Here is a 22,891-nt window from a genome sequence, read left to right on the forward strand (position 1 = left end):
CAAATGTTTTGGATTCCAGGCAGAAGTGAGGCCATTCCAACACGTGAGCTTGGCTATGTCAGGGGTACGCCAGAGGAAGGGGCATTGTCGAACACTAAAGGACTTACACCCCTGGGGTCGTTTTTATTATCTCCTTCAAGGAGGCTCAGAATGCGTCTGAGGTTGGGCCAGGTCCATTCCGACACTATGCCAATTCTACCAAAAACTGCAGGGAAATCTGGACCCAATTTTTCTGATGGCCCCCACTCTACAACAATCCTACATTCAGGCTTGGGCACCACCTAGTAACCTTGATATGTAAAGCACTGAAGGAAGATAGCGCCATGTACATAGGACGTGCAGGATGACTTCTGCAAGCCGTTTACTGACCCGGATTTGGAGGATGGGTGACATACACCTTGGCAAAGCAGATCTCATGTAACACCAGGTTTAAGCTCATACACTTAAATTTCTCACAAACATACTTGCTTCTGCTGAAGTTGGGAATTTACTCTGGTAGCCCCTCAGTTTTCCTCAAGTGCAGGGCACTGGTGGATTCCTGTATGTACCTTCTGTGGCTCTGCCACAAAGTGTTAAGCTTTTGGAAGTTAGTAGCCTAAAGAGAACAACAGTACGCCTCTCCTAAACTGTGTTTGCTGGGGGGCATTCCAAAGCCAAAAATAGGCTTATCCTTCAGTATTAGCAAAAAGACAAATAGCTATCTTCCGGTTGGGCATGCTTGACCCCTATGGGCATATACGAGTCATGAACACTGTGGTGAGGGCTCTGGTCGAGGAGACACACATCAGACCATCTAGCAGGAATGATAATGTTGCAGATGATTTGACAATATCGTCAAAAGCTTCTCCCAGGAGTAGTGCATTCCAAGAAAATGAGATTGATTGGTAGCATTTCCCTGAAAAACATGTGAAAGTGGCTAAAATGGGCACAAATGGGCTGGTCTCCGTCACACATTCAGCAAGCCCGCTGAGCAGGCAAGTAGCAGCTTTGCATGAATACTTAAGTGCAGGTCTTGAGAGAAGGAATCCCTGAGCAACTCTGGTCTGAGGGAACAGAGGCGGAAATCTTGAAGGTGTTGGAGGATGGACTGATCCTGATGTACTGAGGTGGAAAAGGAGGGCACTTTGGAAGCGTTTTTAGGTGCTGAAGGTGGTCTTTGTGATTTTGGCATCGAAGTGGGTTTTGGCTCTAAGGTTTTAGAGTCCGAAGATCGCTTCGACTGGGTCTTCGAAGCCAGCATCAAAAGGGCAGTTTGAGCTAAATGGCATGGCTTTGGAACATGCTTTGGCACCGGAAGCATGGTAGGTGCTGCATCTGAAGCAAGGCGATGGGGCCTACCATGGCCTTCTGGTAGTGGCAGACCAGAACTATCCCAGCAGGCTTCCTGGTTCGATCCCATCAATGGTGATGTTCAGCCTCTGTTCGTAGGTGGGAATTTGTAAGGGGGGGTGGGGGTGGTGTCTTACTCGCGTCTGCCGTCTTTAATGGATGACATTGGGAAGGCGGCAACTAATAGGTCTAGGAGCCAGAGCTCTCTTCTAGCGAGAAGACCAAACTCTGTGGCAGCAGTCCCCAGAAGTGGCTCAGCTTGGACGTCGTATTTCCTGGAAAAAAATCTAGAGTTTTGTCGCTCTGTTGATGTGCCATGGAGAAGGATGAGAGTTATCGAGATAGACAGAAGCCCAGACAGAAGCCCATCCTCTTTTTATTACGGAAGATGAGGCAAGCAGTACAGGAGGCCTGGTCATGCTCGGAGGTCAGACAGACTACACACCTGATCAAGGTCTGTTCACTCATCCATGGCGCAACGTTTCGACAGGGAATGTTCGATTCGTAATGGAAAGAACCCAATACCAAAACTCTCCGAACTGCAAAGAAGGCCCCGGAGGGCCGAAGCCAGAAACAGGGCACAGAGAAAAGTCTTGGTCGTGGATCCGAACATGGGTTGGCAACACTTCTGGATGAAGCCAAGACGCAACGATTGTTACACAAATTAGTCTAGAGGATCTGAACGGGTCGGCAACAAGGTCTAGAGCTCCGTGATAACATGTCTGAAGTAGACATTGGTAAAAAAAAGAAATCTCAAAGGCTTCTTTGAAAGAAAAAAAAACAAGTTGCACAAGTACGAGTCCAAGACTAGACGGCAGGTGTATGCACAGTATGTGTATCTACACCTACACATGCCACAAACACTTATGCGTTCAGATGAAACACCATGAAAAACAAATGGTAAGAAACAATCTGAAGGGAAAAATAGCAATCACTCCAAACATGCAAGGTTGACAAATCAAGAGCTCTATGTTCCAGGTTTCTTTCTAGTTGTGACAAAACCATATTAGTGGACTCTGTTTGAGCAGGGCTCTGTGGGTTATGAAAGTAACTTTACATCAACACCATATTTGTTACCACCATTACCTTGACTGAAATAAGCAACTGCAATAAATTAAGGTACAAAGGGATAGAACTAGCGCTGGTAAGGGTAACTTAAAAAGACTGGTTAAAAATTAGGGTAGGGGTAAGGAAGATGACAAGGGAAAAGTAGCACTTTAGGATTGAAGCATGGTATGGGACTAAAGTTAGGTAAATCGTGAAGGATAGATTTACGGCTGGAAGTGGGAAGGGGTGGATTTAGGGATAGGGTAAGGCACAGGTTTGGTGTAGACAAAAGCTTAAGGCTAAGGGTAATAGGCACAGAAATGTTAAGGGGAATGAAAAGTATTTTGGACGAAAAGATTTAAGGTATAGAATCAAGGTCTGGGTCAGGGTAACTGGAAATGCTAATGGTACAAAGAATGTGATAGTGTGGAGGAACTGTTTAATTTCATATGAATTGAGGCTATATCAGTTGCGTAAATGAGCGATTGTGAGGAGATGACAGGCAGATGAGGGAGAAGTTAAGGTAGATGCAGAGATCTCTGGAAGTCTTATAAGGAAGTACCATGTTTAGGTATGATCATTTTTGGAAACAAGGGAACCCGAAAGGGGCCTTCGGACCATGGGTCGTTTACTTATTAAAAGGAACAAGGGGGGGGCGTGGCCAAGATGGCGACGGAGTAAGACTTGCCTGCGAGCTCCTCCGGCACCCCGAGCCTTTCATAGCTTTGTTTAGCTGCACTGGGGCGATTTCAGTCCCGGCTTTGACTCTCCTAGGGTCGCTGAGGCCCAACGGACTTGGAGCGAAGGGGCGAGTGCTGCCCTCTGATCGCATCGGTCCCCCGGTGTCTCCGGAGCGACATTAGCTGCAGGTGGAGGACCATAGCTGGCTTTCCGGGACGCTTTGAGAGGACGTGAGGAGCCTGGATCTGAGCTGGGGCGTGGCACCATGTCGACAAGGACTCGCTTGAATAAACCGGGGAAGGATGGTCCTGGTAAGGGGGCATCTGGATCGCCACCCGGCCCTAGCAAATCGCCGGCCAAGGACGACACTGATGGCCCGGTAACGAAGGCCTTCCTGATAGAGCTTTTCTCCTCCATCAAGGACGATATTACGGAACTAAAAGCGCAACTAGCTTCCGACCTCCGAGAGGTCCGCCGAGATGTGGACGGCATCGGCGAACGTGTAGCGACCCTAGAGGACCACGACTTGGGCCTCAGTGGGGATGTCCATCAGCTACAGCAGGATCTGCTCCAGCTCCGCGAGCAAAATCTGGATCTCCAGACCCACTGTGAGGACTTGGAAAACCGGTCCCGCCGTAATAACATTCGAATACGAGCGGTACCCTGGGATGGAGACGGTGGGAACCTACGGGAATACGTGGAGGCTCTGTTTTTGCATATTCTGGCGGAGGATGATCGCACTGAGTACATCGGGTAGGCCTGCCACGTGGCGCGCGCTCGCCGCCTCCCGACATCTTGGTCTGTGTCCACGATTTTCAATTGAAGGAGACAATCTTGCGGAAGGCGAGGGACACCAATAACTTTCTTTTTCGTGGGCACAGCCCTCAGCTTTTTCAAGATCTGGCGGCTTCCACCTTGCAAAAACGACGGGACTTCCGCCCGATCACGGCCTTCCTGAGGGAGCACGGGGTGTCCTACTCCTGGGGTCACCCCTTTCGGCTCATTTTCAGGTGGCAAAACAGACTGGTGCAGGTGCGATCCCTAGCAGCCGACAGGGAACTGCTCGGAATGGAGGAAACAGCCGCGTCGGCGGACGCCAGCACCTCCCCAAGACGACGTCGCCGTTCCCGTTCCCCAGCATGGCAGAGAGTGGGCCGACATGGCGTAGCAGAGGGTCCGTCACCGTCAGCGAGCCAGAGTGAAAGGGGAGATGTTTGGGCCTCACTGGCCCTGGTGACTGAGTCATGCCAAATGGACAGCTCCTCGGCGGCCTAGGCTCCCTCAACAGCGGCCCATGGAGCCGGGGGGGCTCTACCATCTCAGGTACTCTGTGTGACAGTTCTCCACTGGAGGGTTACCCCGACCCTGAACTCGAGGGAGGCATTACCAGGGTCTTCTACCCCCAACCCTTATGGTCATGTCCGATCTTTATTGTTCTCTTTCTAATTTTCTTTTTGTGTTTTGTTTTTGAGGCTCCTGTGGGCTATGGTAGGGTGGTTCGGGAAGGGACCTGGTGGTGGTGGCTGGGGACTTGGTATGGCTGTGGTGTGTCTGGTTTGGTTCTGGCGATATGGGCTACATTGATTGGAGCGATGGGGGGGGGGAAGTGTTGGACTCAATGCCGCCTGTTACAATAGGCTCCTGGAATGTTAAAGGCCTTAATTCTCCTCAAAAGCGCCAGAAAGTGTGGAAGTATATTCTTGATCATCAGCTGGATGTGGTGGGCCTCCAGGAGACGCATTTGGCCCGTAAAGATGAATCTAGACTTAAGCACAGGCACTATCCCCTGATTTACAAATCCTCAGCCGCTACTAAGCACCGAGGGGTGGCGCTTTTGTTCCGCTCTTCACTTCAATTTCAACCTGTGGGGGTGCGGGGGGACAAGGAGGGGCGGTGGCTGATGGTGAAGGGGATGCTCATGGGTAAGCTTTGCACGTGGGCGGTTGTATATGCGCCAAACGCGGGTCAACATGGGTTCCTTGAGGCCTTTCTGAGGGTGGTGGGGGATTTCGGAGAGGGAGCGTTGATAGTGATGGGGGATTTCAATTTGGTTTGGGACAAATGTCTTGATTGTTCACATCAGCAGAGGACGGAGGCGGGTCTCTTCTCCCCGGAACTTCGCAACACTTTGTTGAGTTTGGGCCTTTTTGATAGCTGGCGTTCCCTCCACCCCCGCACTAGGGATTACACGTTCTATTCCCATGTCCACCACACATATTCCCGTCTTGATCACATTTTTTTACATCAATCTCTACAGGGCGACTTGCGGGATAGCAAAATATTTCCACTCTCTGTCTCTGATCATAGCCTTTTGGCGACATGCTTGATCTGGGCCCCAGAGTCGTCCCCTCACCGCAAATGGTATTTCCCTGCTTCCCTTACGCGGGACGAGGGATCCTGCAAGAAGCTTAGGGCAGCCATTGGGGAGTTTTTTAAGCTTAACAAGGCTGGCGACACCTCGGTCTTCATCCAATGGGACGCCTTCAAGGCAACGACGCGGGGCACATGCATTGCATTGAACTCCGCCCTGAACAAGCTTAGGTGTGAGGAGAGGGAGGCGACGGAGGCGGAACTGGCGACACTGGAAACTGCGCATAAGCAGAATCCTTCTAGAAAGACCCTTCGCCCTCTTGCTGCGGTGCGGGGGAAGCTTAGGGCGCACTATAATAATAGAGCTGAATATACCCTCTTGCGCCTACGGCGCCTTTCCTATGCTCAGGGCAACAAAGTGGGGAAACATCTGGCACGGCAGCTCCGTGATAAACGTGAGAGGGAATATGTGGGTGGCATTCGGACCCCCTCCGGCGTCGTGGAACATAGAGACGCGGTTAAGGCAGAGCTTTTCGGCGACTTCTATGCCGCCTTATACTCGGCAGACCGCCTGGCGCCGGCCGCTCAGCGGGAATACTTAGAAGCCCTGTCGCTTCCGCAGGTTTCCAAGGAATGGAACGAACTCTTGGAGGCCCCCTTTACTAGGGAGGAGGTGTGACCGCCATTCGGTCCCTTAAACCGCAGAAGGCTCCGGGCCCGGACGGCTACACGGCTTCCTTCTATCAGATGTTCGCGTCTGAATTGGGGGACCACTTGGTGACTCTTTTCAACAGCATGAGGGAGGCGGGCCACACCACGGGCACTATGGCGGAAGCTATGATCTCGATCATTCCCAAAGCGGGGAAGGACCCCTCTAAACGCGAATCGTACCGGCCCATAGCCCTGTTAAACGTTGATGCTAAATTGTATTCCTCCATCTTAGCTACCCGGCTCCAGGACCTCATGCCTGCCCTCATCCATCCCGATCAATCGGGCTTCATAAAGGGTCGCCAGACCCATGACAACACTAGACGGCTAATCCATCTGATCGAGAAAGCTAATCGCTTTCAGATTCCAGCTGTTCTGGTAGGCCTTGATGCTGAAAAGGCGTTTGATCGGGTGGACTGGGACTTCCTCTTTGGTACCTTACAGGCCTTTGGTTTTTCTCCCAAGTTTATAGATATGCTTCGGGCCAATTATCATGACCCGCGCTCGAGAGTTATGGTGAATGGTCACGTCTCACCCTTTTTTGCTCACTCCCGGGGTACGAGGCAGGGCTGCCCCCTATCTCCCTTACTTTTCGCGCTCAGCATCGAGCCTCTTGCCATTCGGGTATGGGAAGACCCGGATATTGTGAGTCTCCCCTTTTCGGGGGAACAGCACAAAATATCTCTTTTTGCTGACGATGTCCTGTTGTCGCTATCTGACCCCGGGACTTCTCTCCCGCGTGTGCGGGACGTGCTCTTCCAGTTTGAAACGGTGGCGGGATTTCGGGTCAATCCTGGCAAGTCCTACATTCTCAATCTCACGCTGCCACCCTCTGAGGTAGCGCGCATCCGACCGCTCACGCCCCTGTCCTGGTCTAGCTCCTCCATACAATATCTCGGGGTTCGGCTGACCTCTTCCGTCGCCACCCTGTATGCGGCTAACTTCCCTCCTCTGCTGACCCAGATTCAGGCTGAGCTTAATCGCTGGAAGCCCATGTTTATCTCCTGGTTGGGACGAGTGCATGCCATCAAGATGACGATGCTCCCCAAGCTCCTTTATCTGTTCCAAGCCCTCCCTATTACTTTGAAAGGGTTTTTTTTTCGGCGTCTTAAGTCTATGATTCTGCGCTACATCTGGCAAGGAGGTCGAGCTAGACTCTCCTTTCTTACGCTTCGCCGGCCATCGAGGAAGGGCGGGGCTGGCCTTCCAGACATGCTCCTTTACTACAAAGCGGCACAACTCCGGGTGCTAGCTGAATGGACCCAAAAGGAGTCGGAAAAGCACTGGCTACATATGGATAGGAGTGTGGCGGGTCGTTCCATATGGGACCTGGTTTGGAAGGCGAAGGGGGATCGGCCACGCAACGCCTACATTAGCACCCCTACGAGTACTACTCTGAAGGTCTGGGATTCGGTCTCCGGTGACGAAAGATGGACCTCCTTCCCCTACCCCTTCACGCCTATTCACTTTAATCCGGCGTTTCCGCCAGCTCTTGTTGAGGGGCCCTTTGATGGGCGGGGGGCTGCCACGCACTCACGCATTTGTTCCATGGTTATGAGCCGCTCACCTTCCAAAATTGCATGCGTGACTATGGGGTGCCACCTACTGAGCACTACCGGCACGCCCAGCTGCTGCATTGGGCATTGTCGCCTGAGGTACGGGATGCGGCGACGAGGCCTCCCACGGATTTCGAATCTTATATCACTCGCACATCATCTATGAAAGGGGTGATTTCATTCCTCTATGATTTGCTATTGACCACTGCTATCTCACCTCGCCCTAGATACATGGGTTTGTGGGAGGAACACCTGGGGCGGGATATCTCCGACGAGGAGTGGTCTCATCTCTGGCGTGATCTGCACAGGTTTAATCATTCCATCGATCTTCGGGAGGCCCATATGAAGACCATGCTGGATTGGTATCTGTATCCGACCCGGTTAAAAAAGATTTTCCCTTCTGCATCTGACAGGTGTTGGCGGGGCTGTGGTCTTCTTGGGGACTTTCGCCATATCTGGTGGGATTGCCCCGTCATACGCCCCTATTGGGAGGAGATACTGTCTCATATCAGGGAGATCTTGGGCTACCCGATTCCAGATTCCATTGGCTTTGTACTCCTGGGCCTTCGGGACTCACTTTTGGAGCACCAGACCAGGGCTGATAAACACATCCTCTGGCTCTGCTTGGGAGCGGCCAAGTTGACCCTGGCTGCTGCATGGAAGAAGAGGGAGGCCCCTGCTCTTTCCCTTTGGTTCGCTAGGTTGTGGAAGTTGCTGAGTGTGGAGCGTATGGCAGACATTTTCAGAAATAACTTTAAGAACTTTACTTTCAGATGGGGCTTACTGGTCCGCTTTCTCTCTCGAGGGTTGCCGTCAGCGGTTTGCCCACCCACCATACGCGCCCTACATCTGTTCCAGGTGTGAAGTCTGCTAGTGCGAACGTCTGTTGTTAGGCTGCCACCACCGGGGGGAGGGAGGCAGTGGGGAGGTTGGAGCCTCTGGGGGGGGGTGGGAGTTTTGGTTCGTTTTTTCTTTCCTAGAGGGGGATGGGGCCTTAGTTTCGTCATGTTGGCCTTGCCGCATTGTTTTCCCCATGGCCGGGACGCTTGGAGGCGCAAATGGACTTGGTCGAATAAGCCTCTGACTTGGATAGCTTTGCCCGGTGCCAGTGAGGGCGCTTGCCCCCCCGGGATTTCTCGGGGGATTTGCTGTTGTCCCGGGCGGATTTTTGAACTCTTTTTTTCCCCTTTTTTTTCTCTGCCCTGAGCGACGACACTGTACGACCCTTCATTACTATTATTGCTGCTTGGCCTTATTGCATTGGCTCCTGCGAGGGCACTTCTTTTCTTTGCACTCCATGTGATACCATCCCTTCTCTCTTCTGTTATTTCTTCTCAATAAAAATATCTTTAACAAAAAAAAAGGAACAAGGGTCCTAAGGAGTTGCAATATAGCAGAAGATAGCAATATAGACCACAATCAGTACTATATTTTTTCTCCAAACCCAGCCAAGCGAGGAGTATTTTATTTTCAAGAGTAACAAGAGGATTAATTGACCTGGAGAGGGTCAGATATGAACATTAAGATAGGGTACAATCCTGTACCTATCCCAAGAAAGTAGAAAAACCATAGATTAAAGAAGGGGTAAGTGGAAAGAAAAAGGTTTTACAGGCAAGTAGAAATTTCTTTGGAGCCAGAGAGTGGCTTGCGATTTAAATAAACAATTCCGCAAATCAAATCCAACAGTGTAAACAATTGAATATGTACAATGAGTTACATGTCACACTGTTTTTAAAGCGTCAACGTTTCGATCCCTAAAGCTCATAATGAAACGGGATCATCATCAGGACTGTTTTAGATCACTGCCTGTTTACAATACGAACGCCTGTGAAAGTGAAAAAGAGGGGAAAAATGGAGAAACAACATAAGGCATCCGCCTGAAATCAAAGTTTAAAAACATTCAGCAGGGTCCATGTATAATTTACAGGCCAGTCTAAGCTGCATCTCATAGTGAATTATCTGAGATAACGGCGAGTCGTGCTGTCATGTCGTGCTTTTATATACATCAGTGCATTTGGCACAGTGAAAAAACGGCGCGGTGACTTGGTGATAAAGTGGTCATTCATTTCTCATTTCACCCATGTTCACCACCACCTCACTTCACCCAAGTAAACTGCAATCCTCCCAAACCTTGCTTGGTTTCCAGGATCACAATTAGACGATAATAACCAGAAATTCACGGGCTCACCACCATCACAAGCACCCCAAGTTAATCCCTTGCTTACCTCGAACCTGAGATGTCACTACCCACCCTATTTAGCACTATAGAACAAAACTAAGAAATGAATGAACACTTTATCACCAAGTCACCGCGCCGTTTTTTCACTGTGCCAAATGCACTGATGTCTATAAAAGCACGACATGACAGCACGACTCACCGTTATCTCAGATAATTCACTATGAGATGCAGCTAAGAGTGGCCTGTAAATTATACATGGACCCTGCAGAATGTTTTTAAACTTTATGATTTCAGGCGGATGCCTTATGTTGTTTCTCCATTTTTCCCCTCTTTTTCACTTTCACAGGCGTTCGTATTGTAAACAGGCAGTGATCTAAAACAGTCCTGATGATGATCCGGTTTCATTAGGAGCTTTAGGGATCGAAACGTTGACGCTTTAAAAACAGTGTGACATGTAACTCATTGTACATATTCAATTGTTTACACTGTTGGGTTTGATTTGCGGAATTGTTTATTTAAATCGCAAGCCACTCTCTGGCTCCAAAGAAATTTCTACTTGCCTGTAAAACCTTTTTCTTTCCACTTACCCCTTCTTTAATCTATGGTTTTTCTACTTTCTTGGGATAGGTACAGGGTTGTACCCTATCTTAATGTTCATATCTGACCCTCTCCAGGTCAATCAATCCTGTTACTCTTGAAAAGAAAATACTCCTCGCCCGGCTGGGTTTGGAGAAAAAATATAGTACTGATTGTGGTCTATATTGCTATCTTCCGCTATATTGCAACTCCTTAGGACCCTTGTTCCTTTTAATATGTTTTGGTATGAAGCAACTGCGTTTAAGCTTTTCTTTTAACAAGCAAATGTTTGTTTGCTAGATGCAAAAACATATTACAATTTTAAACGTCATCTTTAAGAATTTTTAGGGATCCCAATGAAATCTCAACAATATCCAAATGGTCGCGAGATCTCAATGGTACCTTGATGAAGGGGATATGAAGCAGCAAAATCTTGCAAGAAGAGCATGGTAAAACGTTAAGCTGCATAAATGGAGTAAGATATTCAGCTGCCATGTAGCTGCTGAGCACCTATGGCTGCAACAGATCACCCCCCAAACTCGATAATGATGGGACTATCAGAACTATAGGCCCACTGGGAAACCTAGGTTTTGTTGACAGGTTTCTGTCAGTGTTGTGCATTATCCAAGAACATTTTTTCCCTTGACCTAGTCTATCCAATTAGAACTTTTTAAATTCTATACTAAGATTAGGACTAAGATTTGCTGAGGCAATGACAAGGCACAATCATAAAAGTGGAGGCCTCTTAAATTGGTTTACTAAAATCATGTTGCTGAGGAGCTGGTTTTTTAGGTCGAACAGACCTAAAAAGCAGGTGAAGTCTGCTTTGTCTGCGAAGACATCTTTTGCTGGCGTGTCTGGGGGAATGTGAGACGGTGTCCATGCACGAGCCTCTGCCGTCTCCGATTTGCCCTCGAGGGCGCGCACGGCGCTGTGCACATCCCCTGCCTGCCATTCACATGCTCTCGCAATCACACACAGGCAAAGTCACGCATGCGCGCACACATTCCCGCGCGCACACACTCACCCCCCTCCCCCCCCAGGCATACACACAGGCAGGCAGGCACACACACGCATGCACGCACCCCCCTCCCCCACCACTCACGGGGCGCGCACACACACAGATCCCCCCCCTCCACTCACCGTGCTCTTTTCCGGCGCATCTCCACACGCGGGGCACTCCATGATGGGAGCCCCGCAACAACGAGCATCACCGGCCTCTTCCGGCCGCGTCACAGGCCCCGCCCATGTCACGGGCAAGGATGCCTGACTTCCTGGTTTCGCCCTTCTAAAACAGCGTCTCTTTCTGGGTGACAGTGAATGAGGTACAGCAATTTAAAGTGAATCAGCCCCAGTGTCGCCCTGAAGCGAGCCACTGACCGCGGGCGCCATGACCAAGATGCTGCAGGCCCAGGAGGCCGCCAAAATCTACCACACCAACTACGTGCGCAACGCGCGCGCCATCGGCGTGCTCTGGGCCGTCGTCACCATCTGCTTCATCATCATCATGGTGGTGATCTTCATCCAGCCCTACTGGATCGGGGACAGCATCAACACCCCGCAGGCCGGCTACTTCAGCCTCTTCAGCTACTGCATCGGCAACGCGCTCACCTCCGAGCTCATCTGCAAGGGCAGCGCCCTGGACTTCGCCAGCATCCCCTCCGGGGCCTTCAAGACCGCCATGTTCTTCGTGGGCATCTCCATGTTCCTGATCGTCGGCTCCATGCTCTCCTTTGGCCTCTTCTTCTTCTGTAACTCGGCCACGGTCTACAAGGTGTGCGCCTGGATGCAGCTGGCGGCCGGTGAGCTGGGCAGTGGGGGAGGTGCACGGGTGCAAGGTGAGGGGGCAGAGGGGGTTGTACCCCAGGACACGGCCCTCGTAGTAGGTACAATGCCTCGGGATGTCAGTAATTGGAGTGTCTTTACTACAGGTACAGTAAGGTAAAATAGGTGCATACCAGGGGATTTCGTTTGATGACTCCGTGCAGTGACACGGAGTCACATCCGCGCCCCCCCCCCCCCCCCCCCCCAGCCCCCCGGGACAGTCACAGGAGTGCCCTGGGTGCCCTTCATTCCCTGCAATCATACAGTGAGCTAGGAAGACCGAGATGCCAAGTATGTTTATAGTAATGTCGGCGATACATACAGTGAAAAAGAACGTTTTAAACAGCCAGCCGCTCTAGCCCAGTCCGAGCTTTGCATAACACTCGTGTTATAAATTGAGTTTCCTACTGTAGTATCTCTTGTACTGCTCGCCAGCCCTATCTCCTCTCCGTGCACTCTCAGTCAGTCTCCAGCCTTGTGTAACACTCTCGCAATGGAAACTGTTTCTTACAGCACGCTCCCTTGCACTCTTCAGCAGCCGCTTCCATGCACTATTGCCCAGTTTCCATGTGGCTGCTAATTCCTTTTGTTCCCGCCCACCTCATACCCCTTTCATCTGCCATCCTACAAGGTCATCCTCTTCATCTGACTCTTGTAGGTTCTTTCTCATCCGTCTAATCCTTTTGTCACAGTGCTCCTCTTTCTTCTGCACTTTTCTGCGTTTCTCTCTCTTATTCTGGAGTAAACTCTTGTCAATGAAAAATAGTTCCTGGTCCCCAAATATAAATACCGGCGAGCCCCACCTGCAACCAAGGGCTCAAATTAAGCACTGATTAAATACACCTAAGATTACAGGTTCCCCTGATCCGCCACATTCTTCTAGGTAGAAGCATGGCCTCCTGTCTTGGAGATTACGGGACCTCTCATGACGTGGCTCGCCTCCCCGCTATCGACCGCTACTCCAGGCTGCTCAAAATTCCTCTGCACGGCTGGTTTCTCACATTCCTTGCTCCTCGCATTCCTCCCACCTGCTTCCCCAGCTACGGTGGCCTGCAGAGTCGACTCTCCTGAACATTCCTCCGCATTGTTTGTCAGCACTTCCATCGCTGCCCCAGCCCTCCTCAGATATCCGCGAACTTCTACTAATTCAATCTCGAATCGATGAATTAGTAAAGCAGCCACGAAGATCAAGCCAGATTATAGCGCCTTAATATGAAACCCAAAGCGGATAGCGGCTCTCAGCGCTGCCCCTGATACTTGCCTGAGAAGGTTCGACCCGTCCATGCAGCATGGTTCAGGCCGTTAGACACATTGCTAAGTATTTTGGTCTCCGTGATGATAATAATGATGATTGAACCTATATTTCAGATTCCACCATGTAGTGCCTCTTGGCGCTAGTCCCTCGTTGTGGTTCTGTCACACTGCCAGATTCCACTGTCCTGACCTCTCTTCTAACACAGTGTGCACGTTTACGTTTTCTTGTTGGAATATGGATGACATACGACAACTGGGTTCTAAACAACATGTTCGGCATGTAAACGTGTTTTGCTTTTTAATTCACAATCTAATATACAAGTCCAGTCTGGTCACTAGATAAAGCTCTCTACCAGGCTTTATTGATGTAGCCCTTTCCATGGATGTTTCACGAGAGCCATTTCCATTGAATGTTAAATTTTTCCATATTTTCAGCTGCAAGAACTTCCCTGAAACATGAGCCTAAACGTCTGGCTGTTGCATGTAGGCACTGACCAGGATAATAAGAGTGATGGCGGCAATAAGAAGGCCTGTGTGCATTCCTCAGCCTTCACTGCTTGTTTATACGGGCGCTAGATGCTGTCTGCATTAAAGTCCTACTGACAGCAGCGTTCCTCTTAGTTGCCTCCAATGATTCAGACTAATTTGCTTTTATTCGTTTTTGCTTGCCTCATGCTCCGTTTTACACTCAATTAATCCCCTTCTTTCCCTTACATTTAATTTACACCCCCTGCCACCACATAATTACACTGCACTGCATTCAATGCAAAATACACTCCAAATACCACTCAGTGCCACATAATTACACTGCACTCCATGCAACATACACTCCAAATACCACTCAGTGCCACATAGTTACACGCCACATAATTACACTGCACTCAATGCAACATACACTCCAAATACCACTCAGTGCCACATAATTACACGCCACATAATTAGACTGCACTCCATGCAACATGCACTCCAAATACCACTCCGTGCCACAGTTACACGCCACATAATTACACTTCACTCAATGCAACATACACTCCAAAAACCACTCAGTGCCACATAATTACATGCCACATAATTACACTCTACTGAATGCAACACATACTCCACACAATACCACTCAGTGTGACATAATTATATGCTACATAATTACAATGCACTCAATGCAACATACACTCCAAACAATAACACTCAATGCCACACAATTACACTCTACTGAATACAACATACACTCCACACAATACCACTCAGTGCCTCAGAATTACACGCCACATAATTACACTGCACTCAATGCAACATACACTCCAAATACCACTCAGTGCTACATAGTTACACGCCACATAATTACACTCTATCTATCGCATCACCACAGCATCACTCAACACCACCACAGCATCACTCAGTGTGACATAATTATATGCTACATAATTACAATGCACTCAATGCAACATACACTCCAAACAATACCACTCAGTGCCACATAATTACACGCCACACAATTACACTATACTGAATACAACATACACTCCACGCAATACCACTCAGTGCCTCAGAATTACACGCCACATAATTACACTGCACTCAATGCAGCATACACTCCAAAAACCACTCAGTGCCACATAATTACACGCCACATATTTTAACTCTACTGAATGCAACACATACTCCACACAATACCACTCACTGTGACATAATTATATGCTACATAATTACACTGCACTCAATGCAACATACACTCCAAATACCACTCAGTGCTACATAGTTACACACCACATAATTACACTCTCTCTATCGCATCACCACAGCATCACTCAACACCACCACAGCATCACTCGTCGCCACCACATCACTCAGTGCCACCACAGCAGCAGTCTGTGCAACCATTCAACAACAACAGGTTCAAATATGTTCTCTCAATGTTTCAAGATTTATTACAAATGTCATAAAAAGATGTTAATATTTCCCTTCTGTTCTTGGATTTTCGTCACAATAAAATACACTGAACATTAGCTTCACAAAAGTTATTTACAAAAGTTTAAGCTATTGCAATTATAAATTACAATAATTTTTATTTAAGTATTAATTATTAAAAAAATTAAAAGAAATTGTTATTTGTAAGATCAATACATCTAGGTCACGTAAATACAACACATAGTGCATTACAAATGCTATAGGTGTCATATTTGCGAAAGTTAAAAGTATTGGCATTGTAAATGACAAAGCTATTAATTTTGCTATTTTCAAAACCAACACATAAATACAAAATTTGTCATTTACAATACCAATAGCTTAAAACTTTCCTAATGCGAGACCTATTGCATTGCAAATGCTTGTCTTTTTTGGATCCATTTCACAGGGGAGCAAATAAATGAAAGGAGGAAAGAAAAGGCAATGCCTGTTTCTTTATGTCTCTGTTTTTACTAAATGAGGAGGAGAGACAAAGAGAGGGAAGAGGGGGGACAAAGAGAGAAGGGGCAGCTGCCAGTGGCTGGAGAATTGGACACTGTCTTTTCTTCTCTGGGCACGATGGAAAAGACAGAGTCCTGTTACTTCTCTGGCCGTTCCGCTCGTCCCCAAAAGCCAAGCATTAACTATTGGCCATGGCGATTTCTGCCGTCCAGAAAGAATGTTTAAAATAAGAAAGTAGGGGAACGGACTCCATGAAATTAAAGAAGTAGGGGCACGCTGATTTCTGCCGTCCAGAAGTAATGTTTAAAATAAGAAAGTAGGGGCACTGACTCTATGAAATTGAAGAAGTAGGGGCACGCTGGGCCCTACTGATCTCACCCACTTCGCCACTGAAGACACACAACCTACAGAGTGGAGAAAGCCGAGGTGGTATTCTGGCCTGGCTTTCAAACATAGCTGCAGGGTTTTAAATTGTTACGTGTGACATTTGGATATTTCAGTGTAGTTATGAGTGATATTTCAAGTACTATGAGTGATACTTTTTTTGCGAGCAAAATTCAAGCAATGAGGACGAGGGAAACATAAACAAATTACACCTGTTTGAGCAACGAGAAACTCTAAGAAGTTAACTGTTGCAAAGTGAGAGACATGGAAAGGCACTAACCTAGTGCCCTTGTAACCTTATTGTACTGTTAATGGCTGTATTATTTCAAAGATACTCTCGAACACTATTCACTGAGCAGTCTAAAAATTATTAATATCATGGCGGCCGACAGACCTGGGTCGGTGCACACTACATTCTGAGAGCTGAACCAGTCATGGCTCTAGACTAAAAAGCAATTTCATTTTATTTAACACATATGGGACAGAAGTGTACTTATATTGTCTTTAACTGGCTCTCACTCTCTCTCAGACACTTACTTATTTCATGCTCCTTTAAGACGTGTGACTGTGGAGATTGCTGAGCCCGGCTGCCGGTGCCATGGCCGGTCGTGGGCTGAGGTTGGGACCCGCTCACGCGGAGTGATACTGCCCCCAGAGTGTGTCCGCTTGCCATGCCACCGGCGAGCAGCAGAGCTGCTATGTCGCTGCACTGTGGTTCTTCAGCAACTAGGAGTGGCCGCTGCCTCAGTGACTCGAGTTGGCAGCTCTGGTGGGCCTGCGGTTGAGTTGCAAGAGAGACAGGTCCACATTCCATTAAATTACCGCCGGCCGCTGTGAGCAGCTGTCAGTCTTGCCCTGCAGTGCAGCCCCGCACTGAGCGAGTCACCTGACAGAGAGTTAGCCACAGTCGGCGTTGCCTTGGATGGGGTAGTATGGCCAGGGCCGTTTTGTAGGTGTTTTGCCACCCTAGGCGAGAATTGTAAAATGTCGCCCCCTCCCTTTTACAACCATCCCTCCTCCCCCTGTCATCCCGGTGTTGGGGAATAGAGGCCTGCTTAGGTGCCATTCTATCTTGTCTGGACGGTCAAATCCGTATTAAAGTAAGTCATCTGTGTCAATTGTTGCGGCTATGTAAGTTATTGCACTGTTCTGAGGGGTATTAACTCAGTTATGCTATCATGGACTTGAGTTAAGAGAACAGTAGGGCTATTGGCCTCTACCACCTCCAATCACACCCAACACAGGCAGATACACAAACCCACGCAGAATCAAACCAACCCATAGTATGCTGGTTTATGGGGCAAGATTCTCGAGACAGAGCAAGATTTATCTTGGACAAAGATATCAAGCAATGCCAGAATAATCTTTTTTGGGGCAGGCCCAGTAAAAGCTGTACAATAATAACACAGACACACAGGACTCTTGGTACTTAACTGGTGGACGACCCCATGTGATCGCAAGCATTTGCAACGCAATAGGTCTCACATTTACACGAGTTGAAGCTAATGGCATTGTAAATGGCGATGCCTTTTATATCGGTTTTAAAAACCAAAACATAAAAAAAGGCATAGTCATTTACAATGCCAATAGATCAAACTCACGTAAATGCGAGACCTATTGCATTGTAAATGCTTGTTTCCATTGTGCTGGCTTAGGCCAGGAGAAGCAGGATCTTCAAGGTGCTATCCAGGACTGGGAGGCTACAATCCTCCCAGTTTCAGCTTGGCCTAATAGGCTGAGACCCAATGCTGCACAGGCTCAGCAGGATCTGGATTTTTCCCAAATGTGGTCATTGAGGACAGTCTTGTCCAAGAAGTAGCCAGGTCAAGGAGTTTGATCAGTCCTTTCAGCCCGTGCCAAGGACACTCTGGATTATCAAAATACTGGCCCGGTCCTAAAGAGCTGTGACCTACTTAATGCGGACGATGTACAGTGGAGCTGCTATGCTCCCAGTAGCAACCAGGGCCAAGAAAGTGGTGATCTTCACAATGATGATCAGATCTAATGAAGAAGTGGAGAAGTGTGGCTCAATGGTTAGAGCGGCAGACCCTGATGCAGAGGTCAAGCCCGGGACCAGGGTTCAATTCCCCGCCTCGGCGGGTCTTGGGCTCAAAATTCCATGGACCTGATAATTCTCGCCTCGGTGCCTATTCCAATCATGGAGTCCCACTCTGCAACTCTGGGCAATAGCTTGCTTAATCTCCACAACGGCCCCCACAACGCTAAGGATGCCTGGCCCCCTCCCTGGGGGTGCCCAGGAGTGGACGCCTCACAGGGAAAGCCAGAACGGGTTCCACAGCGGTATTCGTACAAGCGCCTTGAGACCTTTGCGGGTGAGTAGTGCGCTATACAAGTATCAATTTACATTTTTTTTATTTTTTTTTAATGAAGAGGCAATCCTTTCAGTGACAGGAAGCTCAATGGGACTTTGATCCACCCGGGGAAGGCCTGGTTAATGAGTTATGTCTTTCTGATGAGTGCCGAGCAGGAGCTGGGTTCCTTGTGCCAGGCAGAACTAGAGGACCGGTCACCAACTAGTGACAGAGTAATACTGATTTTCAAGTTAGATAGAGCTAGAATAACTGCAGTTTTTTTAATGTCCAGGATAGCATCTAACTGTGCATACTATACTGTACTGTACCTAGGGCACAACAAGCTTTGCATCTACACTCACCTGTGTATGAAAGCCCCCAGCTATCTTCGTCTTTCCCCAGCAAGCTGCAGAATGTATGCCGATATTTATCTAGGTTCACGTCGGAGGTCCCAATTCCCACCATCTAGTTGAAGGAAGAAAGAAAAGATGAGAGGAATAAGACAACACATTCAGAGTCCTTCACATTTAATGATGGGTGAATAAGGGGATACAGAATCTTAACTTTCAAGGATGTCTCCTCAGTCACTGGCTTCGTATAAATACATTGATTTGATTTACTTTAATTCCATTTCTACTTGTTTTGCTGTGGCAAAGAATTACGTTTCCCAGGAGAGCCAAAATGGAAAACACTCATTTTTTTGACACCCTGTCATTTCTTCCTATACGGACGGATCTGCATGAAAAACATCATGCCAACCCTTCACGCAGATTAGTGATATGGCACCAAAGCCAAAGGGGGAAAATAAATTCAGTGGAAACTGAGGCTGAACCATAACGACTCACTGGCTAGTACCAATGGGTAATATAATAGATCTATATTATCTCCATTCCAACTCCCCTCCAGAACAAGGAAGTTCCACTTGTGGGAACAAATAACTTAATTTCATTATGTGCAAGATCAGCAAAAGGTTCAAAAAAAGAAAGTGCAAAGGAACACTGATGAATTTCTACCTAAAAAGGTCTTGTTCACAGCTGTAAAATGAATGCTTCTTTCAGGACTTTATGATTCCTTGTTAAAGGAATGGAGGGTTCAGTGGACTGGTTAGAAATACATACATATTTACCCATGATCATTGGTCAAAAACCACAGCCTCCAGATGGCAATTGCTAAAACCTGACATTTATGATGGTAGTAGAAAGAGAAGTTACTAAAGAAACTAATGCATTTACAAAAGAGCCACAGTATGAGCAAAAGAACATGCTGGCTAGAGTTCAACATACCATGTCGGTACCATAGACTGGAGAGGTCATCTTGATCTCCCAGAAGTGCTGCCCATCACCCAGCTCCTTGTTCCCCCGGATTGCGGCAGTACCACAGCTGTACACCATGTGGAAATTGACTTCCCGGCTCTCACAGCTCAGTAGAGTGGCTGTAGACTTACTTTCCTCATCCCAAACCCAGTCAAAATCTGCTTGGGAAGAAAAAGGGAATCATGAAGAAACAACACTGGAACTGCCAAAGTCAAAAGAGTGAGCAACCCTAAAATACCAGCATATGGGTAGGATTTCAAAGTGGACGTTGCAGGACAGTGTTAAAGTGCAAAATGAGAAGACAACTAGGGTACCAGTCCAGTCACAGGTTCAGATCGAGCCGGCTCTAGTCAGAGACTACTCCACCCCGGTTATCTGGTTACTTTCTTAAGGCTTTGAAAACAAAGGACACTTTTGTGCGCTATGGGTGGAGCTCCCCTCTGCAGAGGGAACGTGAAAAGGAGTAATCCCTTTTAATGTTCCACGCCTATGATCTTTCTTGTCCGTGCTCCCATCCGTCAGACTACCCATGGAGCAGAATAATCCTTCTTACCACTGGGACACAAGAGATCCTTATTTTTGCATTCCCAAAACTTATTTTGACAAATAAAGAGAAGACACATAGACATACATACATACACACAATAATAAGTAGATGCCTTTTCATGCATACATGGACATCATAAACAAAGGTATTGCTTGTTAGCATTAGAAATGAAGGAAGTTGGTTTGATCCCTCTACTTCACTACACTATTGTCAAGGAATTGTGCAGATCTGAACTGATAATTTATTGAAGCACAGCATATAACTATGTTCAGAAGACTACAAGCAATTGGAGATAGAAATGAGCCCAACAGCTTAAAGTGAACTCAAACACAGTTGGTATGAGTATGAGTGAGGAAGAAACGGTGTCCAATCTTACAGTCATCTTCCTCCCCACACTGGCAGTCCTTCACCCGGTGAATGGTGTGCTTGGGGGAGCAGTATGGTGCTTCTCTCTGGTTCTCACAATCACAGTAAGACTCCCCAGTAACTGGAATAGCGCTGGGGATTGAGGATGGAAGAGCAGGAAACTCCAGCTCGGAATCAGAATCACTCTGCTGCAGGGGAAGGTGAAAAAAGGCAATTACTAAATAGCTACTGAACTAAAGCTGCGCTTAAAAAAACAATACATTTTTAAAAAGTCAGATGGTCGATACTGAACAAATGGCATTGCTGGGACCCTATGAAGGCTCCACCTGTGTCATCAAGCACGAGAAACCACATATAGCTCTCACTAAACATAAGTATTACTTGCAGCAACCACACAAAGGACATCACATGGCTAGTTGGAATGATCTCTATTGAAAAATCTCCCTTGTGGATAAAGCTTGCTTCACAGCTATGTACTGATCAGTAATGAACAACTTGAACCTAGACATAGTTGCTGACCACAAAGAATCAAGTGGCCGGCGGCCAAAATCTAGTCTTCCCCGTCTCCTATCAATTTCTTCAATTTTCCTCCAATTTAGTCTGGCATCTCATCCTTTCTCTCACTTTACTCTCTCTCACCATCCTCCTGATCTTCCTACCTGTCCATCCACCCTTCCTTCTTTCAATCACAAGCCCATACTGTGATGATGAACTGTATCTGATTACAGCATGTTCTTGGAGTCACTGATGACACCAGGTCACATGCACACTGATCTGGTCTCCTGCCTCTCATTACTGGGCATTTGTGAAAGCCTCTTGTGAACTTCACCACTTTTCCAAAGCATTAATGGGGGGAAAGGGATCCATGAAATTTGCTGATCCCACCCCATCCTGTGATCAGATGGGAAAGGGAGGCTTGTACTCCTGATGATCTGCACATCACCCAGAAACAGTGCTCAAGACTAACGTGCACAGAATGCATTCAATTAGTGAGGCTGCACCACTTCAGTGAAGGCGTGGCTTTACATCCTGGCAGTCCAGAGGGCTAGGGCTTAAAAAAGGTGAACAAGGTAAAAACTATAACAGCAAGCACCTGCGCACTAAGGCTTATGAAAAGTGCTTGAGTTCTTGGGTGAAAGAGGGGCAAGGCTGAGAGTAGTGTTGAGAATATTACTACTAATAATAATAAAAAAAAGAAATGAGGGACTGCGTTGGAGCCCTGGAGCCCTGGCGCCTATGCTAACGAATGTACATTGAGCGAATGGCTCTTCTGCATTTGATCCATGATTCCAGGATTTGGTTCCATCAAAATGAGGCAACTATAAGCATTGGCATAGCCAATAGATCTCGCTTTTGGGACCTCCTAAGTATTTAGTTAAGCAGGACAGTATTCTTGGTGCAACAACTGTTGCATGGCTAAACACTTAAAAGGTCCCAAAGGCGAGACCTATTGGCTATGCCAAAGCTTGCTGCACTAAGTCACTTGGGTTGTTAAACAGTGTCTCGCTGGAAAGTCGCTGATACCTGCTGGGTAGGGCCAGGTGCTTCAAATGGTAAGACAATGACAAGAGAAAGGAGGGCGCGAAAATGGAAGCGAGCAGGCTGGAATGAGAAGTGGTGAAATGGTTCAGAGTCAGACAGGGAGAGGGAGGGCAGAGTGAGATCTGGGCACCGAACATATGGCAGAAACGGGAAAGTGATTGAAGCAGAGAACATACAGTATGGGGGTGGGGGTGGCACTGGTAGTAATTGAGAGAAAGAAAAGGGAGACTGGCTGAGGCATACGAGAGAGAGGGTGGAGCGAGGTTGAGGAGGTAAAGGCGGTGGGGCTGAAAGGGAGCGCTATAACCCTAGGAACAGAATGGAGAAGGAGAGGTATATAGAATGAAGAAAATAACAACGAAAATGAGAGAAGCAAGATCAGGAAGAGAGAAGAGGGGCGGTGAGAAGAGGGTTATGGGGGAGAGGTGTTTTGAAGTGGGGTTTACGGTGGTACAAGGGAAACAGAATCGAAAAGAGAGAAGGAGAAACGGGAGTGGAGTAGTGCGCACACTGGTCCCACGTTCAGTGCAAGTACTTCATGGAGTCATTACTTTATCATT

At 47.8% G+C, this 22,891-nt stretch overlaps 1 protein-coding gene and 1 pseudogene across 1 annotated transcript in view; one reads left to right on the plus strand and one right to left on the minus strand.

Moving 5' to 3' along the window:
• The window catches only part of SPSB3 (splA/ryanodine receptor domain and SOCS box containing 3), a 213,713-nt gene that overhangs the window by 96,866 nt on the left and 93,956 nt on the right, over positions 1–22,891 (minus strand). The window contains exons 3-5 of the mRNA XM_086941245.1: positions 20,800–20,977; positions 19,847–20,034; positions 18,926–19,028 (exon numbers count right to left, since the gene is read on the minus strand). Coding sequence (XP_086797371.1) covers positions 18,926–19,028; positions 19,847–20,034; positions 20,800–20,977 — 469 coding nt within the window. The remainder of the gene's footprint in view (positions 1–18,925; positions 19,029–19,846; positions 20,035–20,799; positions 20,978–22,891) is intronic.
• Positions 11,777–13,958, plus strand: LOC147685322 (LHFPL tetraspan subfamily member 5 protein pseudogene; annotated as a pseudogene).

The sequence above is a fragment of the Lissotriton vulgaris genome, chromosome 10, assembly GCF_964263255.1.
Source record: "Lissotriton vulgaris chromosome 10, aLisVul1.2, whole genome shotgun sequence".
Lineage (NCBI taxonomy): Eukaryota > Metazoa > Chordata > Amphibia > Caudata > Salamandridae > Lissotriton > Lissotriton vulgaris.